This window comes from Ranitomeya variabilis, chromosome 2 (genome assembly GCF_051348905.1).
Source record: "Ranitomeya variabilis isolate aRanVar5 chromosome 2, aRanVar5.hap1, whole genome shotgun sequence".
Lineage (NCBI taxonomy): Eukaryota > Metazoa > Chordata > Amphibia > Anura > Dendrobatidae > Ranitomeya > Ranitomeya variabilis.
The window spans coordinates 27,772,716-27,793,012 of NC_135233.1; the positions used below are offsets into that span (position 1 = coordinate 27,772,716).

Genomic DNA, 20,297 nt, shown 5'->3' on the forward strand with positions numbered 1-20,297 from the left:
TTCCCCGTGAAGCTATTTTCTCCCTTCCATCCTGACCCATGACCCAGTCTATCTGCCTTTGCCCTTTCACCTTTTTTCCATGGCTGTAATAGCTGAAATGCAACTCGGACGTCTCCTCAGGTATACGGTATATACACCGCTGAGCGTATATAGCATTGCCCACCCCACACTATAGATCCCACTACAGCGCTCAGAGGGGTGGAATTAGAAAACGAGGTAGGAGGGGAGAGGCAGCACATGGCTGCAAGACCATGGAGCTGCAGCTGCACCAACCTGGTGCACATAGATCTGCATGAGAGCTGTGTACACAAAACGGCAGTAGATATTTAATAAAGACTAACTGCAAAGTTTTAGTCATTTTTAATTCAAGGGAGCAGAAAATTAACCTCCCGTACATCTGCAGGGCCTGGAATTGCCTTTAATGCCAACCTGCATAATTAATGATTGGCTTCTATCCTCGGGGCTCGGTACAATGAGTGTTTTGTGCTCTGTTTAATATGGCTCAGGGCCAGCGTGCCAAATAATTGTGAAGCTGTAAGTCCATTAGTACATGCACGAGTTACCCAGTATCAAAAGGTGTTTACTTGGAGGTTCGGGGCCCCCATGTACAATCTGTCCCAGGGGCCACACTAACATTTGTATCATTGACGCCTCCTTAGGAGCAAGAGGAGCATTTGGGCCCCATAGAGCACCAGGGCCCATATGTAAAGCACGAAACAGACAAATCCGTTTTATGTACGCAGCTCCGGTGCAGAACTATGTGTCCAAACAGTTACAGGCTGCAAATAAACCCGGTCTCATCTCGCAGTTATTACTCTCTTCCTTTATTTTCCTCCTCTGCTTGCCAGCATTCATTCCTTGGTAACCGACAAGAGATGGGATCTGACTACAGAGTCACAAGTCTGCAGAGGAGCTGCAGACACAAAACGGCAGATTTTTATTTAAAGCCATTTGTGAAGTAAGAGGCCAAAACAACCACATGGGGAAACGGAACTTGAAATATTCTTATAGTGAAAAACCTCTTACTTCATGGCTCGACCTTCGAGGGCAAAGAGCGTCGATCTCATCAAAAAATATAACGCACGGGGAGGAGTTTGAGGCTCTCTGGAAAACCTGCCGCACGGCGCGTTCACTTTCACCAACGTACTGAAAAAAGGAAGAAAGAAACCATTACTGCGCATATTATAAAAAAAATTATATACACAAAATATATATATATATATATATATATATATATATATATATATATATATATATTTATATTTATTTTTTTTATTCTATATTTTTTCTCTATATATAATATATATTAGGATAGTTTTACTTCTGAAAAATCCTTTTTGGGGATCTCGACAAATAGTGTCCCCTGTCGCTCTGGAGGAACGGACATCATACCCACTGAACATTAATATTTAAAAAAAAAAAAAAAAAGTAATACTTTATTTCCCCTGTGGGGGCACTGCAGGAAAAATTAATGCTTTTTGCCAGGTTCCACGAAGATTACATGTGAACATTACAGTGGGGGAACGCTTTATTTTGGGGGGGAACTTCTTCACAATAAACGACTGTCCAAAGTGGAGGATCCCTTTAACCCATCCATAGGATATTGTATAATGAAAACTGGGCCGGGGCCTAGGACGAGGACCCCCACCTTCCATTTGGTAGGACATTTACACGTGTACATGCAGAGCACCAGTCGTAACTTACGGCAGACTGGGCTGCTCCAAGACTACAAATCCCAGCAAGCCCTGAATAATTCACGCTCTGCATCATTCATGTTCTGTGAACATCACAAATGGCGCCAAGTTCCGACTCACCATATTCAGCAGCTCGGGCCCCTTCACCGAGATGAAGTTGAGTCCAGACTCGTTTGCTACGGCCTAAAACACAGAAGGGGCAGAGGTGGGGGCAATTATATCCATCAGCTACAGAGACCGGCAAGCACGGATAGGCGTTTCCATGGTTACAGACTACATACATGCCCTGCGTAGTCTGACTCTGGCGGTTACGTGTTACTTTCTTCTCTCCATCCGCTATGACTTAAAAAAGCCACTAAATGCAGGTGAGGGCAGACGTGAGGGCAGATGCAAGGGCAGATGCAAGGGCAGATGCAAGGGCAGATGCAAGGATGTAACCCGCAACGACAGGGTCAGGCTACACGAGTCTGCAACCTTGGAGACAAATAGGTATACACAAAACGGGAGGTTTTTGCAAAATTCCTTTTTTTTTTTTTTTTTTTTTTAAAAGATGCAGAAAGCAATTATAATGAAAAAATAATAATTGTTGCAAAAATATGCACACCCTTAAATATAGCAGGAGATAAAAAGAAAACACCGGGGACATGAATGAAACATGTTTTTATACCTTGGCAAGTAATGTTTTTCCACAGCCCGGGGGTCCGGCCAGTAAGACCCCTGCGGGAGCCATAAGTCCAAGCGCCTTGAACTGCTCTGGATTCCTCACCGGTGCCTGGAGACAGAAAATACCAGAACGTGATGGACGCCGCCATCATCACATGTGAAAGATGCTGCGGTAATGGAGGAGCAGAACCTGCCGCAGCGTCCAGTTATACCGACTCTCCGAGGACTGGACACACCGTCCACCCCATCCATCCATCCACTCTGGTGGTCCTGCAGCCACCATGTCCTTTCCATTATGCAGGAGACGAATGCAGCCAGTCAGTTGCTTTACAGGTGACACTTGCCTGCAGTGCATGTGACTGCTCGGGTCAGTGATTGGCTGCAGAGGTCACGATGATGGATGAGACGTCATCACCGCTGCATACCATCAGTGGATGACAAATAAGATAACGGTTGCTTCTTCGTTTTATAGCTTCCCCTACTCGGACAACTTTTTTTTTTGTAAAATATGTCATACTGACCACCCGCAGTCACCACTAGAGGGGGCTCTCTGCAGACGATGTTTACATTGAACTTAAAGGGTTTTTCCTAGAGGTTTCACTTCTTTAATGCTCTATGAGGAAGTGCGGGGGGCACGCCTCTTTCTTAGCCTGGACAGCCCCTTTAATAATACGCCGGCGCCTCATGCTATGTCCGTGGTGCAGCCCAAACTAACAGGTCAATAAAAGATATCCCAGAGTTTGTCTCCTCACCAGTATGGCCATGGTGAGCTCCTCTCGGATTTCATGCAGCGCTCCGATATCCTCCCAGGTGACATCCGGGACTGTGGCGAAACCTTCTCTCTTGGCTGAAGGTTGCACCGAGGGGAGCGCGCTCATGAAATCGCTCATCTCAATGCACAATCCCTCCAGCTGCTCCTCCGGGAAAGGCGACTGCTCCATCAGCACCTCCAGCAACCGCTGCAGCTCCGTCTAGAGAAGGAAAAATAAAAAATGGAATCCGATACCGGCTGAGATCAGGACGCCACCTCAGGGGGTCACTGGCAGAGAAAATAGAGGGCAGCACAATGAGGTACGTTCACCACGCAGGATAAAAGGGGGGACGGGGGGGGGGGGGGGTGATCGGGAACAGATGGGATCTCCTGCACTCACCTGAGCCGGTGGCACTTCTGCAGCAGGAGGTTTCGCCGTAGGATCCTCCATCTCGGGCTCCTCTGCTGATGGTTGTTGCTGCAGCTGGATCAGCACTCTGTTCACTGCGCACATCGCTGCCTCTCTGCACAGCGCCATCAGGTCGGCGCCGACGTATCCCGGCGTCAGATGAGCCAAACGCTGGAAGTCGAAGCTTTCGGGGAGCCGGAGCTTCCGACACAGCGTCTTCAGGATCCTGAGAGTGAGGACAAGCGGGCGTCAGGGGGTCGGACACGGCGGGATTGCAGTTACGGCTCAGCTTTTCTCATAAGGAGCTGATGCGGCAGAGCCGGACGCTGCAGTTTACAATTAGTCCGTATCCGAAGGAATATATTATTCTTATAAAAGAAAAATCAAAAACGCCAGATTGACCCCTGGAATCTGATACTTGTGTCTCCACAGTTGCCCAACGATCTCCATCGGACTGGAAGAGACGCGCTGCCACCAGCCAGGACGTCATTTCTCCCGGTCCGATGGGCACCAATGACTCCACTTTTTTTCTTTCTTTCTTTTATAAAAATAGAAAACCCCTTTAATTCAGCAGTGGACTCTTAGCTCCCTCTAGTGGTGGGCGCACGCATTTTTTTTTCTCTGGTGGCACAAGTCTGAGCAAGAGGCTGAAAACTACAAGCCCCCCGACTTCACAAGCAGCGCAGGCCGAGGGTTGGCGTGTGACCGACGGGGGACACAGAAAACTATGTGATGTCAATTATCACAAGAAGCAGAGAAGAGAAGGGGCCGTCGTGTGCGGATGCTACATCCTAGTCACGGCGCCCCCTACTGAGCTCCTGCTTCCTTCTCACTATCTTCAGTTTGGGTGGTCTCACAGGCTCAGCACCACCTCCTGGATCCAGGGGGGGCTCCATACTAAACCCCTTTTTGCACCTCTTCCTTTGACGGCCATGCTCACTTTAGTCTCGCCCCTTCGTCTGGAATCCCCAGGCAGATCTCGCGGTCGAACCTTCCCGCTCGCCGGAGAGCCGGGTCTAACGAGTCGGGTCTGTTAGTGGCTCCGATGACGAGAACCTGAGCGGTGACGGACGGATTGTTCAAGTCTGGAGAAAGAACGCGACAACATTAATATGTTGGTCTAGACGGATGCAAACACCCCCCCCCCGGGAAGGGAACAAACGGCACAGAAAAGGCTGGGACGCATCGAGTCCAAGCTCACGGATTACAATGGAAGCCGACACTGACCGTCCATACAGGTGAGCAGCTGAGCCACGATCCTCCGCTCCATGTCCTTAGACGCCACCTCTCTCTTGGGAGTTATGGCATCAATCTCGTCGATGAACAGGATGCACGGAGCGCTGCTCTGCAACGGAAAACATCAACGCCGTCACCAATCTGCAGAATACTATTCTAGGACAGAAGAACCGATGGCAAAGAAAGCTCAGAATGCTCCATCCCGCAGCAGAACAGAGCAATAAACGCACCAAAGCTTGTTCAAAAAGGCTCCTCAACTTCTGCTCTGACTCTCCCGAGACCCCTGACACCATCTCTGTGGCTGCGACCTTCAGCATCGGTAAATCCAGCTCCTGGAGAAGATACGAAGCATTGACTGTTATATGGCCGATTAGATATTATATAGATCATCTGGGGGGAAACACCATTGGTGCAACCAGAGCAGCGGCACAGGGGCCCCAAGATGGTGGGGGGCCACTACTACTTGCAATGCAGATCCTGCAGAAAGCACATAAAGTCTAGTGCGTATCTAAGGGCCCATATACTGTCCTTGCACATGAGCCCTCCTTCTGTTCGCCCCCGTATATCATCTAACGGGTCATCATACATAGGATATGCCGGACTCATGCTGGCCATTACAGCACATTACTCACTACCAGCTTTACTGTGTAGACTGGGACAGAGTCGGCAGAGTCATCTCATTATTGAGGGGAGAGTCTCATGACTTCAGGATGACACAGCAAATCATAAGGCATTGGTATTGTCTTACTAAAAAGGCATTTAGGAGATTAAAAGGTACATTCTCTACTTTATCAGAAAAAAACCCCCCAAAAACTAAAAAGCCTCTTACCCCAGCAATCGCCTGCGCCAGTAATGTCTTCCCGCATCCCGGCGGACCGTGTAACAGAAAACCACGGGGCGGCACCACCCCCAGGTGCTGATAGACTTCAGGGTGACGCATATGAATCAGCAGCTTGCAGACTTCCTGTAAAGAGAGAGAAACCAGTGATAAGATGTTCTGCAGCAGCCGAGGTGTGTTTAGCATATCGCTTATAAAAATCCAATATAAATACATGACTAGATACCATCAGCCATTTCCATCACTTCCAATACAGAGCAATGAAATTGGGACCAAACGTACCGTCAGGGTGTCATCATTTCCCCCAACATCTTCAAAGCGAACAAATGATTTCTGCAACTCAATGGTTTCTGCTTTAGAAGAAAAATCACATGAGATGTAACAGCAGCTACAGTAATGGCCAAAAGTATTGACACCCCTGCAATTCTGTCAGATAATGCTCAGTTTCTTCCTGAAAATGATTGCAAACACAAATTCTTTGGTATTATTATCTTCATTTAATTTGTCTTAAATGAACAAACACAAAAGAAAATGAAGCAAAAACAAAACATTGATCATTTCACACAAAACTCCAAAAATGGGCCAGACAAAGGTATTGGCACCCTCAGCCTAATACTTGGTTGCACAACCTTTAGCCAAAATAACTGCGACCAACCGCTTCCGGTAACCATCAATGAGTTTCTTACAATGCTCTGCTGGAATTTTAGACCATTCTTCTTTGGCAAACTGCTCCAGGTCCCTGATATTTGAAGGGTGCCTTCTCCAAACTGCCATGTTTAGATCTCTCCACAGGTGTTCTATGGGATTCAGGTCTGGACTCATTGCTGGCCACCTTAGAAGTCTCCAGTGCTTTCTCTCAAACCATTTTCTAGTGCTTTTTGAAGTGTGTTTTGGGTCATTGTCCTGCTGGAAGACCCATGACCTCTGAGGGAGACCCAGCTTTCTCACACTGGGCCCTACATTATGCTGCAAAATGTGTTGGTAGTCTTCAGACTTCATAATGCCATGCACAAGGTCAAGCAGTCCAGTGCCAGAGGCAGCAAAGCAACCCCAAAACATCAGGGAACCTCCGCCATGTTTGACTGTAGGGACCGTGTTCTTTTCTTTGAATGCCTCTTTTTTTCTCCTGTAAACTCTATGTTGATGCCTTTGCCCAAAAAGCTCTACTTTTGTCTCATCTGACCTGAGAACATTCTTCCAAAATGTTTTAGGCTTTTTCAGGTAAGTTTTGGCAAACTCCAGCCTGGCTTTTTTATGTCTCGGGGTAAGAAGTGAAGTCTTCCTGGGTCTCCTACCATACAGTCCCTTTTCATTCAGATGCCGACGGATAGTACGGGTTGGCACTGTTGTACCCTCGGACTGCAGGGCAGCTAGAACTTGTTTGGATGTTAGTCGAGGTTCTTTATCCGACATCCGCACAATCTTGCGTTGAAATCTCTTGTCACATTTTTCTTTTCTGTCCACATCTAGGGAGGTTAGCCACAGTGCCACGGGCTTTAAACTTCTTGATGACACTGCGCACGGTAGACACAGGAACATTCAGGTCTTTGGAGATGGACTTGTAGCCTTGAGATTGCTCATGCTTCCTCACAATTTGGTTTCTCAAGTCCTCAGACAGTTCTTTGGTCTTCTTTCTTTTCTCCATGCTCAATGTGGTACACAAGGACACAGGACAGAGGTTGGGTCAACTGTAATCCATGTCAACTGGCTGCAAGTGTGATTTAGTTATTGCCAACAGCTGTTAGGTGCCACAGGTAAGTTACAGGTGCTGTTAATTACACTAATTAGAGAAGCATCACAGGATTTTTTGAACAGTGCCAATACTTTTGTCCACCCCCTTTTTTATGTTTGGTGTGGAATTATATCCAATTTGGCTTTAGAACAATTCTTTTTGTGTTTTTTCATGTAAGACAAATTAAATGAAGATAATAATACCAAAGAATATGTGATTGCAATCATTTTCAGGAAGAAACTGAGTATTATCTGACAGAATTGCAGGGGTGTCAATACTTTTGGCCATGACTGTACAGTATATACATACATTCATAGTGCACTTTTTTCTTTAAAAAAATTAAAACCATCTGCATCATATTACAAATAGAAATACATTTTTCTACATACATCCTACATTATACACCAGAGCTGCACTCACTATTCTGCTGGGGCAGTCACTGTGTACATACATTACTGATCCAGAGTTACATCCTGTATTATACCCCAGAGCTGCACTCACTATTCTGCTGGTACAGTCACTGTGCACATACATTACATTACTGATCCTGAGTTACATCCTGTATTATACCCCAGAGCTGCACTCACTATTCTGCTGGTGCAGTCACTGTGTACATACATTACTGATCCTGAGTTACACCCTGTATTATACCCCAGAGCTGCGCTCACTATTCTGCTGGTGCAGTCACTGTGTACATACATTACATTACTGATCCTGAGTTACATCCTGTATTATACCCCAGAGCTGCGCTCACTATTCAGCTGGTGCAGTCACTGTGTACATACATTACATTACTGATCCTGAGTCACATCCTGTATTATACCCCAGAGCTGCACTCACTATTCTGCTGGTGCAGTCACTGTGTACATACATTACATTACTGATCCTGAGTTACCTCCTGTATTATACCCCAGAGCTGCGCTCACTATTCTGCTGGTGCAGTCACTGTGTACATACATTACATTACTGATCCTGAGTTACATCCTGTATTATACCCCAGAGCTGCGCTCACTATTCTGCTGGTGCAGTCACTGTGTACATACATTACATTACTGATCCTGAGTTACCTCCTGTATTATACTCCAGAGCTGCACTCACTATTCTGCTGCGATCTCTTCTCACCTTTCTTCTTCATCAGAGTGGATTTTATTTCTTCATCCACATCATCCGTCATCTTTCCTCTTCGGGATTTCTTCGTTTTCCTCGGTTTCTTCTCTGACTCTAGTAGAGACACATCGGCTGATCTCTGTCACAGACGGAGAAAACATTTTTTTACATTTCAAAAAATAAACAAAAAAACAAAATAGTAAAACACAAGTGTTGTATAAGATGACTAAGCTGAGTGTTGCATTAGTTTGGACACTGCGTGCAGAGTTGAAGCCATTTCCCCCTTCACTCGTGTGGGCGATATAACAGGGTCCGGTACCTCGTTGTCCTCCGCTCGCTGCCCCCCGTCTCCATCCTCGCACAGGTCTATGAAGACGTTCCTCTCTGGAGGTTTGCTCGGCGTTTTGTCAATGAACCATCCGGCCCTGGGGGGCCTCGGTTCCAAGGCGTCTCCCGATCCCTCGGCTCTGGGGGGTTTGTGTGGAGCCGGGGTGCTGGTGTCCGGCGTCTCATTTTTGGAGGGGGAGTCCAGGGTGCAGTCAGGGTTCCCTCTCCGGTACAATGACAGCAGCGAACTGTTCATGTGATTTGTGGACTAGAAACAAAGAAAGACCAAAGTAATAAGTGCAACACGGAGCAAAACACAGGGGAGAGCGAATACTCGGGATCTGAGACCCCCGGGACAACAGTGAGGGGCAGCAAACACCACAAGACCCCAATTCAGTTTCCCCAGAGAGAAGGAGGACCCCTCTCCTGTAGAGTGTCAGCTCTTATGTGCAGGGTCCTCCCTCCTGTAGAGTGTCAGCTCTTATGTGCAGGGTCCTCTCTCCTGTAGAGTGTCAGCTCTTATGTGCAGGGTCCTCTCTCCTGTAGAGTGTCAGCTCTTATGTGCAGGGTCCTCTCTCCTGTAGAGTGTCAGCGCTTATGTGCAGGGTCCTCTCTCCTGTAGAGTGTCAGCGCTTATGTGCAGGGTCCTCTCTCCTGTAGAGTGTCAGCTCTTATGTGCAGGATCCTCTCTCCTGTAGAGTGTCAGCTCTTATGTGCAGGGTCCTCTCTCTCCTGTAGAGTGTCAGCTCTTATGTGCAGGGTCCTCTCTCCTGTAGAGTGTCAGCTCTTATGTGCAGGATCCTCTCTCCTGTAGAGTGTCAGCTCTTATGTGCAGGGTCCTCTCTCCTGTAGAGTGTCAGCTCTTATGTGCAGGGTCCTCTCTCTCCTGTAGAGTGTCAGCTCTTATGTGCAGGGTCCTCTCTCCTGTAGAGTGTCAGCTCTTATGTGCAGGGTCCTCTCTCCTGTAGAGTGTCAGCTCTTATGTGCAGGATCCTCTCTCCTGTAGAGTGTCAGCTCTTATGTGCAGGGTCCTCTCTCCTGTAGAGTGTCAGCTCTTATGTGCAGGGTCCTCTCTCCTGTAGAGTGTCAGCTCTTCTGTGCAGGGTCCTCTCTCCTGTAGAGTGTCAGCTCTTCTGTGCAGGGTCCTCTCTTCTGTAGAGTGTCAGCTCTTATGTGCAGGGTCCTCCCTCCTGTAGAGTGTCAGCTCTTATGTGCATTGTCCTCTCTTCTGTAGAGTGTCAGCTCTTATGTGCAGGGTCCTCTCTCCTGTAGAGTGTCAGCTCTTATGTGCAGGGTCCTCTCTCTCCTGTAGAGTGTCAGCTCTTATGTGCAGGGTCCTCTCTCCTGTAGTGTCAGCTCTTATGTGCAGGGTCCTCTCTCCTGTAGAGTGGCAGCTCTTATGTGCAGGGTCCTCTCTCTCCTGTAGAGTGTCAGCTCTTATGGGCAGGGTCATCTCTCCTGTAGAGTGTCAGCTCTTATGGGCAGCGTCCTCTCTCCTGTAGCGTGTCAGCTCTTATGAGCAGGGTCCTCTCTTCTGTAGTGTCAGCTCTTATGGTCAGCGGGGTCCTCTCTCCTGTAGAGTGTAAGCTCTTATGGGCAGGTTCCTCTCTCCTGTAGAGTGTCAGCTCTTATGTGCAGGGTCCTCTCCCTCCTGTAGAGTGTCAGCTCTTATGTGCAGGGTCCTCCCTCCTGTAGAGTGTCAGCTCTTATGTGCAGGGTTCTCTCTCCTGTAGAGTGTCAGCTCTTATGTGCAGGATCCTCTCCCTCCTGTAGAGTGTCAGCTCTTATGTGCAGGGTTCTCTCTCCTGTAGAGTGTCAGCTCTTATGGGCAGCGTCCTCTCTCCTGTAGAGTGTCAGCTCTTATGAGCAGGGTCCTCTCTTCTGTAGTGTCAGCTCTTATGGTCAGCGGGGTCCTCTCTCCTGTAGAGTGTAAGCTCTTATGGGCAGGTTCCTCTCTCCTGTAGAGTGTCAGCTCTTATGTGCAGGGTCCTCTCCCTCCTGTAGAGTGTCAGCTCTTATGTGCAGGGTCCTCCCTCCTGTAGAGTGTCAGCTCTTATGTGCAGGATCCTCTCCCTCCTGTAGAGTGTCAGCTCTTATGTGCAGGGTCCTCCCTCCTGTAGAGTGTCAGCTCTTATGTGCAGGGTCCTCCCTCCTGTAGAGTGTCAGCTCTTATGTGCACAGTCCTCTCTCCTGTACAGTGTCAGCTCTTATGTGCAGGGTCCTCTCTCCTGTAGAGTGTCAGCTCTTATGTGCAGGGTCCTCTCTCCTGTAGTGTCAGCTCTTATGTGCAGGGTCCTCTCTCCTGTAGAGTGGCAGCTCTTATGTGCAGGGTCCTCTCTCTCCTGTAGAGTGTCAGCTCTTATGGGCAGGGTCATCTCTCCTGTAGAGTGTCAGCTCTTATGGGCAGCGTCCTCTCTCCTGTAGCGTGTCAGCTCTTATGAGCAGGGTCCTCTCTTCTGTAGTGTCAGCTCTTATGGTCAGCGGGGTCCTCTCTCCTGTAGAGTGTAAGCTCTTATGGGCAGGTTCCTCTCTCCTGTAGAGTGTCAGCTCTTATGTGCAGGGTCCTCTCCCTCCTGTAGAGTGTCAGCTCTTATGTGCAGGGTCCTCCCTCCTGTAGAGTGTCAGCTCTTATGTGCAGGATCCTCTCCCTCCTGTAGAGTGTCAGCTCTTATGTGCAGGGTCCTCTCTCCTGTAGAGTGTCAGCTCTTATGTGCAGGGTCCTCTCTCCTGTAGAGTGTCAGCTCTTATGTGCAGGGTCCTCTCTCCTGTAGAGTGGCAGCTCTTATGTGCAGGGTCCTCTCTCTCCTGTAGAGTGGCAGCTCTTATGGGCAGCGTCCTCTCTCCTGTAGAGTGTCAGCTCTTATGGGCAGCGTCCTCTCTCCTGTAGCGTGTCAGCTCTTATGAGCAGGGTCCTCTCTTCTGTAGTGTCAGCTCTTATGGTCAGCGGGGTCCTCTCTCCTGTAGAGTGTAAGCTCTTATGGGCAGGTTCCTCTCTCCTGTAGAGTGTCAGCTCTTATGTGCAGGGTCCTCTACCTCCTGTAGAGTGTCAGCTCTTATGTGCAGGGTCCTCCCTCCTGTAGAGTGTCAGCTCTTATGTGCAGGATCCTCTCCCTCCTGTAGAGTGTCAGCTCTTATGTGCAGGGTCCTCCCTCCTGTAGAGTGTCAGCTCTTATGTGCACAGTCCTCTCTCCTGTACAGTGTCAGCTCTTATGTGCAGGGTCCTCTCTCCTGTAGAGTGTCAGCTCTTATGTGCAGGGTCCTCTCTCCTGTAGAGTGTCAGCTCTTATGTGCAGGGTCCTCTCTCCTGTAGAGTGTCAGCTCTTATGTGCAGGGTCCTCTCTCCTGTAGAGTGTCAGCTCTTATGTGCAGGGTCCTCTCGCCTGTAGAGTGTAAGCTCTTATGTGCAGGGTCCTCTCGCCTGTAGAGTGTCAGCTCTTATGTGCAGGGTCCTCTCTCCTGTAGAGTGTCAGCTCTTATGTGCAGGATCCTCTCCCTCCTGTAGAGTGTCAGCTCTTATGTGCAGGGTCCTCTCTCCTGTAGTGTCAGCTCTTATGTGCAGGGTCCTCTCTCCTGTAGAGTGGCAGCTCTTATGTGCAGGGTCCTCTCTCTCCTGTAGAGTGTCAGCTCTTATGGGCAGGGTCATCTCTCCTGTAGAGTGTCAGCTCTTATGGGCAGCGTCCTCTCTCCTGTAGCGTGTCAGCTCTTATGAGCAGGGTCCTCTCTTCTGTAGTGTCAGCTCTTATGGTCAGCGGGGTCCTCTCTCCTGTAGAGTGTAAGCTCTTATGGGCAGGTTCCTCTCTCCTGTAGAGTGTCAGCTCTTATGTGCAGGGTCCTCTCCCTCCTGTAGAGTGTCAGCTCTTATGTGCAGGGTCCTCCCTCCTGTAGAGTGTCAGCTCTTATGTGCACAGTCCTCTCTCCTGTACAGTGTCAGCTCTTATGTGCAGGGTCCTCTCTCCTGTAGAGTGTCAGCTCTTATGTGCAGGGTCCTCTCTCCTGTAGAGTGTCAGCTCTTATGTGCAGGGTCCTCTCTGCTGTAGAGTGTCAGCTCTTATGTGCAGGATCCTCTCTCCTGTACAGTGTCAGCTCTTATGGGCAGGGTCCTCTCTCCTGTAGAGTGTCAGCTCTTATGTGCAGGATCCTCTCTCCTGTACAGTGTCAGCTCTTATGGGCAGGGTCCTCCCTCCTGTAGAGTGTCAGCTCTTATGTGCAGGATCCTCTCCCTCCTGTAGAGTGTCAGCTCTTATGTGCAGGGTCCTCTCTCCTGTAGAGTGTCAGCTCTTATGGGCAGGGTCCTCTCTCCTGTAGAGTATCAGCTCTTATGTGCAGGGTCCTCTCTCCTGTAGAGTGTCAGCTCTTATGTGCAGGGTCCTCTCTCCTGTAGAGTGTCAGCTCTTATGTGCAGGGTCCTCTCTCCTGTAGAGTGTCAGCTCTTATGTGCAGGATCCTCTCCCTCCTGTAGAGTGTCAGCTCTTATGTGCAGGGTCCTCTCTCCTGTAGAGTGGCAGCTCTTATGTGCAGGGTCCTCTCTCCTGTAGAGTGGCAGCTCTTATGTGCAGGGTCCTCTCTCTCCTGTAGAGTGTCAGCTCTTATGGGCAGGGTCATCTCTCCTGTAGAGTGTCAGCTCTTATGGGCAGCGTCCTCTCTCCTGTAGAGTGTCAGCTCTTATGAGCAGGGTCCTCTCTTCTGTAGTGTCAGCTCTTATGGTCAGCGGGGTCCTCTCTCCTGTAGAGTGTAAGCTCTTATGGGCAGGTTCCTCTCTCCTGTAGAGTGTCAGCTCTTATGTGCAGGGTCCTCCCTCCTGTAGAGTGTCAGCTCTTATGTGCACAGTCCTCTCTCCTGTACAGTGTCAGCTCTTATGTGCAGGGTCCTCTCTCCTGTAGAGTGTCAGCTCTTATGTGCAGGGTCCTCTCTCCTGTAGTGTCAGCTCTTATGTGCAGGGTCCTCTCTCCTGTAGAGTGGCAGCTCTTATGTGCAGGGTCCTCTCTCTCCTGTAGAGTGTCAGCTCTTATGGGCAGGGTCATCTCTCCTGTAGAGTGTCAGCTCTTATGGGCAGCGTCCTCTCTCCTGTAGCGTGTCAGCTCTTATGAGCAGGGTCCTCTCTTCTGTAGTGTCAGCTCTTATGGTCAGCGGGGTCCTCTCTCCTGTAGAGTGTAAGCTCTTATGGGCAGGTTCCTCTCTCCTGTAGAGTGTCAGCTCTTATGTGCAGGGTCCTCTCCCTCCTGTAGAGTGTCAGCTCTTATGTGCAGGGTCCTCCCTCCTGTAGAGTGTCAGCTCTTATGTGCAGGATCCTCTCCCTCCTGTAGAGTGTCAGCTCTTATGTGCAGGGTCCTCTCTCCTGTAGAGTGTCAGCTCTTATGGGCAGGGTCCTCTCTCCTGTAGAGTGGCAGCTCTTATGTGCAGGGTCCTCTCTCTCCTGTAGAGTGGCAGCTCTTATGGGCAGCGTCCTCTCTCCTGTAGAGTGTCAGCTCTTATGGGCAGCGTCCTCTCTCCTGTAGCGTGTCAGCTCTTATGAGCAGGGTCCTCTCTTCTGTAGTGTCAGCTCTTATGGTCAGCGGGGTCCTCTCTCCTGTAGAGTGTAAGCTCTTATGGGCAGGTTCCTCTCTCCTGTAGAGTGTCAGCTCTTATGTGCAGGGTCCTCTACCTCCTGTAGAGTGTCAGCTCTTATGTGCAGGGTCCTCCCTCCTGTAGAGTGTCAGCTCTTATGTGCAGGATCCTCTCCCTCCTGTAGAGTGTCAGCTCTTATGTGCAGGGTCCTCCCTCCTGTAGAGTGTCAGCTCTTATGTGCACAGTCCTCTCTCCTGTACAGTGTCAGCTCTTATGTGCAGGGTCCTCTCTCCTGTAGAGTGTCAGCTCTTATGTGCAGGGTCCTCTCTCCTGTAGAGTGTCAGCTCTTATGTGCAGGGTCCTCTCTCCTGTAGAGTGTCAGCTCTTATGTGCAGGGTCCTCTCTCCTGTAGAGTGTAAGCTCTTATGTGCAGGGTCCTCTCGCCTGTAGAGTGTCAGCTCTTATGTGCAGGGTCCTCTCTCCTGTAGAGTGTCAGCTCTTATGTGCAGGATCCTCTCCCTCCTGTAGAGTGTCAGCTCTTATGTGCAGGGTCCTCTCTCCTGTAGTGTCAGCTCTTATGTGCAGGGTCCTCTCTCCTGTAGAGTGGCAGCTCTTATGTGCAGGGTCCTCTCTCTCCTGTAGAGTGTCAGCTCTTATGGGCAGGGTCATCTCTCCTGTAGAGTGTCAGCTCTTATGGGCAGCGTCCTCTCTCCTGTAGCGTGTCAGCTCTTATGAGCAGGGTCCTCTCTTCTGTAGTGTCAGCTCTTATGGTCAGCGGGGTCCTCTCTCCTGTAGAGTGTAAGCTCTTATGGGCAGGTTCCTCTCTCCTGTAGAGTGTCAGCTCTTATGTGCAGGGTCCTCTCCCTCCTGTAGAGTGTCAGCTCTTATGTGCAGGGTCCTCCCTCCTGTAGAGTGTCAGCTCTTATGTGCACAGTCCTCTCTCCTGTACAGTGTCAGCTCTTATGTGCAGGGTCCTCTCTCCTGTAGAGTGTCAGCTCTTATGTGCAGGGTCCTCTCTCCTGTAGAGTGTCAGCTCTTATGTGCAGGGTCCTCTCTCCTGTAGAGTGTCAGCTCTTATGTGCAGGATCCTCTCTCCTGTACAGTGTCAGCTCTTATGGGCAGGGTCCTCTCTCCTGTAGAGTGTCAGCTCTTATGTGCAGGATCCTCTCTCCTGTACAGTGTCAGCTCTTATGGGCAGGGTCCTCCCTCCTGTAGAGTGTCAGCTCTTATGTGCAGGATCCTCTCCCTCCTGTAGAGTGTCAGCTCTTATGTGCAGGGTCCTCTCTCCTGTAGAGTGTCAGCTCTTATGGGCAGGGTCCTCTCTCCTGTAGAGTGGCAGCTCTTATGTGCAGGGTCCTCTCTCTCCTGTAGAGTGTCAGCTCTTATGGGCAGGGTCATCTCTCCTGTAGAGTGTCAGCTCTTATGGGCAGCGTCCTCTCTCCTGTAGAGTGTCAGCTCTTATGAGCAGGGTCCTCTCTTCTGTAGTGTCAGCTCTTATGGTCAGCGGGGTCCTCTCTCCTGTAGAGTGTAAGCTCTTATGGGCAGGTTCCTCTCTCCTGTAGAGTGTCAGCTCTTATGTGCAGGGTCCTCTCCCTCCTGTAGAGTGTCAGCTCTTATGTGCAGGGTCCTCCCTCCTGTAGAGTGTCAGCTCTTATGTGCACAGTCCTCTCTCCTGTACAGTGTCAGCTCTTATGTGCAGGGTCCTCTCTCCTGTAGAGTGTCAGCTCTTATGTGCAGGGTCCTCTCTCCTGTAGAGTGTCAGCTCTTATGTGCAGGGTCCTCTCTCCTGTAGAGTGTCAGCTCTTATGTGCAGGGTCCTCTCTCCTGTAGAGTGTCAGCTCTTATGTGCAGGATCCTCTCTCCTGTACAGTGTCAGCTCTTATGGGCAGGGTACTCACGGGCTGATCTGTGTAATCATCGGTGTCCGTGGAGTCATCAGAAGGAAATTCCAGATCCCTACATAAGAGAAGATAAGCACAATATGTTTTTTCTCACATCTGCATCCATTAGACTCTGTGCACACGACGCATTTTAAACTCAGTTGAAGCTGACAAACTTTTCAAGCAGAAGATGCTTCAGGAAAATATTGGTGATGTTATCAGTGGCGTCTTAGGAAACTTTATATCCTTAGCACTTTCAGTCAGGTTATGGAGCCTGAAAAATGACACCGTGTGCACAACATACCCCTCTTGTATGGACGACTACAACTCCAAGCATGTTCTGACAGCCACAGGCAACTGGAAAGTCCCAGGCTGCAGATCACTAATGTAACTACAGTATTCACAACATTATAGGAAGGAGATTACAGGGAATCCCCCAATATGTCGGCACTAGCCTAACTTGCCCACCGAACACGCGGCTGGGTGAGTCGTTGCCCGCTTACCCGTCAGCTCCTCTCTTCGCCCGCTTTGCCAAATGTGATTCTTCCAGATTTCCGCCATCTTCATTTTCATCACAAATAACTTTAAACACTAGAAAAGAACATAAAACCTTAAGTCACGAAACGTGTCGTCCATGACTCGACCATCGTGCATTCTCTCTGTGCCCATGTGACCAGCGCTGCCTCTCCAGCACTACTGATGGTGACGGGTGTGAGGAGGACCCCATATGATGTGATGAGGGGCCACACCGTACACGGGCACAGCACGGGGCTCACTGTCTGTGCTTCACCCATGTTAAAACGCCATTAGACAAGGCGTAAAGACGTGTGAAGGGGAATGGTGGCGGACACTGGGGGAGGTGGGACCCCTCTGTCAGTCTATACTAAAACGCATCGGCTGAAAAGTAATCCGACTCCTCACTGTTCTGCATCGGTAGGTGAGCGAGGCCGGTGACGCCATGACCACCAGGTGTCGCGCACACGTCCCATCAACAAGCGTAAAACAAATACCTGGCGATCACGGACATGAGCCGGCAGGAATCTGCTCTCCTCCTGATGCAGAAGTTTAGCCCCTTAAACACTGAGAACTGTGGACCCTCGTTCTGCTGATTCAGCCGATGACGGAAGATGCAAATACTGGATATCAGTGCAACAAACTCTCTGAAGAAAAGAGCTATGGATGTGAAGACGGCTTCCATTCACTGTCAGCAAACAGAGGTATAGCTTCTGAGACAAAGATACAGATCGCGCCCAGCCTTCCCTACGGATCGCGCCCAGCCTTCCCTCCATCTTACGGCTGTACCGCTCTTTTCCTTTATCGGCCCATAGTCCGTGTACAGCACATTTACAGAAGCTCTACCTCTGCTTGCTGACGGCGATACACATGTGATCAGTGATGTCCCCGGACTTCTCACCTTTCTCTACTTGGATCCTGAAGGCGTTTCTCTTCCTTCTGCCGTATTCTGAACTGGAGATAGAAGACAGGTGCGTTATATGACGCCGAGAGGAGCAGAATTGCGGCCCTGACACATGCGGAAAGTGTCCTTATAGGGTCCTATGACTCATATTGGAGGACGTTGGCCTGTCGCCTTATAACCCGCGCCGAGGATGTCGGATACCCCCTTATAGAGAGTTCTGGCCCCCACCTCCTAGTTCTGTGGCCTTTCCTGCCTATAGCCGGCGTGCCGAGCGTTCATGTTTTCCCAATGGGGAGGACAAAGCTGCTGATTAGATGGAGTCACTGGAGTCTCTCACCCCTATAAACAAAAAGGCCGGGGGGGGGGATGAAATCCCGACTTTCCGATTCTCCTCTCCCTGACTATGGGTTGTGGTGATATCGCAGCCCAGATCCATTCACTTCAATGGGGTTAACGTGCAATAACACACAGAACTAATGCACATCGGCGCCTGTATGTTACCTGTAGGTTTTCTGGAGGTCGGCGGCCACTGCTGTGAGGTCCACGTACCCGCCACATCTGTTACTGCTCAAATACTGAGAAAAATAACAAAATATTAAAAAACAACAAGCGTGGGAAAACTCAAGGTTTGTGATACAGAAGCCTGGTAGAAGGGGAGGGAATCAGAGCTGCAGTGTAAAGTATAGAGGAGGGACCAGCTCCAGCTCCAGACTCTAAAGACCTAAAATCTGAACTGGAGGAGCTGCAGTGTAAAGCACGGGGGAGGGAATGCCATAAGCTGCAGAGAAGCGGTGAAGAACTACAAGTGCCACATGCATCACCAGCCACAACTCTATGACTCCCCCTGTGTGTGAGATAACATGGAAAAGTTCAGCAGGAAGAATACGATAATAAAGGGCCCCCGGATAGACCAGTGTCAGGGCCACTACCTGCGCCAGCCGGTGCTTCAGCCTCCTGTCTATTCCCGGGGACACGTGACGGATCTTCATGATCGCACCGACCCCGGTTCACAGCTCCAAACTCACGTGTGAGCCGAGGGGTCCTCACACGTAGCTGTCCGCCGCGATGCCTGCCTCCTCCGCCGCCTGTCAGATAGACCCTTTTCACATAGGTATCCGCAGCATTGCCTGTCCCGGGATCCGCACATAGATTCACGCTTCTCCTAGTAGCAGCAGCTGTCCTCAGTCTTTACGCAGCTTCTTCCTGCAGGAAGTCAAAGAAAAATAGCATCACTGCAGTGCAAATGACGTCATCACACCTGGGGTCCTAGCACCTCCAGGACGGAATGATGACGTTTGTCACGTGATACAGGGCGGTCATGATCACGTGGGCGCTTCCTGAATTGCGTTCTGGGATTTGTAGTTTTCAGCACTAAACTGATTGTTCTGGGATTTGTCTCCCGGTGTAATTCCTGCCTGTGGGAACAGTGGGTGAGACTGTTCTGTGATCTGCAGGCGGTCTGGATGGGAATCCCATGACTCTGGATTTCTGCACGGAATCTGCGTCTTTTCCCCTAGGGCTTGTTCACACCTTGTGTTTTACAGCACCAGTAAAGTGTGGGAGATTCCTGAGTTTTTAGGGATCTTTTTCAGATCTGCATTTATTTAGCAATCTACTCGAGGGTCTGCATTCATTTAGGGATCCACTTTGGTTTCTGAATTTATTTAGGGATCTACTCGGGGTCTGCATTTATATAGGGATCTACTCTGGTTTCTGTGCCTATATAGGGATCTACTCGGGGTCTGCATTTATTTAGGAATTTACTCTGGTTTTGTATTTAGGGATCTACTCTGGTTTATGCACCTATATAGGGATCTACTCCTGGGTCTGCATTTATATAGGGATTTACAGAGGGGGTCTGTATTTATTTCGGAATCTACCCTGGTTTCTGAATTTAGGGATCTACTCAGGGTCTGCAGTTATTTTGGAACCTACTATGGTTTCTGAACTTATGTAGGGATCTACTCGGGGGTCCGCATTTATTTAGAGGTGTGGGAGCTGCATTTGCTCCGGGATCTTGCATTATTCAGGGGTGTTATTGACCAATGAGACATATTTTTTCGGTAAATTGATTCCCAATCACTTGTTAATTTTACGTAGGAAATAATTAGTAGATTTTCTACCATAGAAGATTTTTCTTCCAGGCGCTCCGCGGCGCTGATGAGGCGGAGAGACCCTGATGTCGGGGTCTCAGACATTGGGCCGTCCATGGAGCAGAGCGACGGGCGCTATATGCACAGGAGTGACTTTACACTGCAGCGCCTCTCTCTCTGGGGCAGCACAGATCATTCTGAAGGGGGCCGTCACGAAGCGCTATCACTAGGGGTCATCACCAGGAGCTATCACTAGGAGTCGTCACCAGGCACTATCACTAGTGGCCATAACCAGGAGCTATCACTAGGGGCCGTCACCAGGAGCTATCACTAGGGGCCATCACCAGGAGCTATCACTAGGGGTCATCACCAGGAGCTATCACTAGGGGCCATCACCAGGAGCTATCACTAGGGGCCATCACCAGGAGCTATCACTAGGGGCCATCACGAAGCGCTATCACTAGGGGTCATCACCAGGAGCTATCACTAGGGGCCATCACCAGGAGCTATCACTAGGGGCCGTCACGAAGCGCTATCACTAGGGGTCATCACCAGGAGCTATCACTAGGGGCCATCACCAGGAGCTATCACTAGGGGCCGTCACGA

General features: G+C 49.8%; 2 protein-coding genes across 4 annotated transcripts in view; one reads left to right on the plus strand and one right to left on the minus strand.

Moving 5' to 3' along the window:
• The window catches only part of LOC143804261 (protein cornichon homolog 4-like), a 37,251-nt gene that overhangs the window by 15,407 nt on the left and 1,547 nt on the right, over positions 1–20,297 (plus strand). The gene's annotated exons all lie outside the window — the stretch shown is intronic.
• The window catches only part of LOC143804259 (nuclear valosin-containing protein-like), a 29,307-nt gene that overhangs the window by 7,725 nt on the left and 1,285 nt on the right, over positions 1–20,297 (minus strand). The window contains exons 2-18 of one of the 3 annotated variants that reach the window (XM_077282183.1): positions 18,528–18,801; positions 18,100–18,173; positions 17,596–17,648; positions 16,685–16,772; positions 16,200–16,257; positions 8,750–9,025; positions 8,446–8,569; positions 5,874–5,944; positions 5,583–5,717; positions 4,984–5,085; positions 4,745–4,862; positions 4,458–4,602; positions 3,509–3,743; positions 3,110–3,328; positions 2,362–2,466; positions 1,815–1,877; positions 1,027–1,146 (exon numbers count right to left, since the gene is read on the minus strand). In XM_077282183.1, coding sequence (XP_077138298.1) covers positions 1,027–1,146; positions 1,815–1,877; positions 2,362–2,466; positions 3,110–3,328; positions 3,509–3,743; positions 4,458–4,602; positions 4,745–4,862; positions 4,984–5,085; positions 5,583–5,717; positions 5,874–5,944; positions 8,446–8,569; positions 8,750–9,025; positions 16,200–16,257; positions 16,685–16,772; positions 17,596–17,648; positions 18,100–18,173; positions 18,528–18,587 — 2,046 coding nt within the window. In that variant the 5' untranslated portion in view covers positions 18,588–18,801. Of the gene's footprint in view, positions 1–1,026; positions 1,147–1,814; positions 1,878–2,361; positions 2,467–3,109; positions 3,329–3,508; positions 3,744–4,457; positions 4,603–4,744; positions 4,863–4,983; positions 5,086–5,582; positions 5,718–5,873; positions 5,945–8,445; positions 8,570–8,749; positions 9,026–16,199; positions 16,258–16,684; positions 16,773–17,595; positions 17,649–18,099; positions 18,174–18,527; positions 18,867–20,297 lie in introns of those variants that run through there. The other 2 variants (XM_077282182.1, XM_077282184.1) reach the window with 2 other exon arrangements.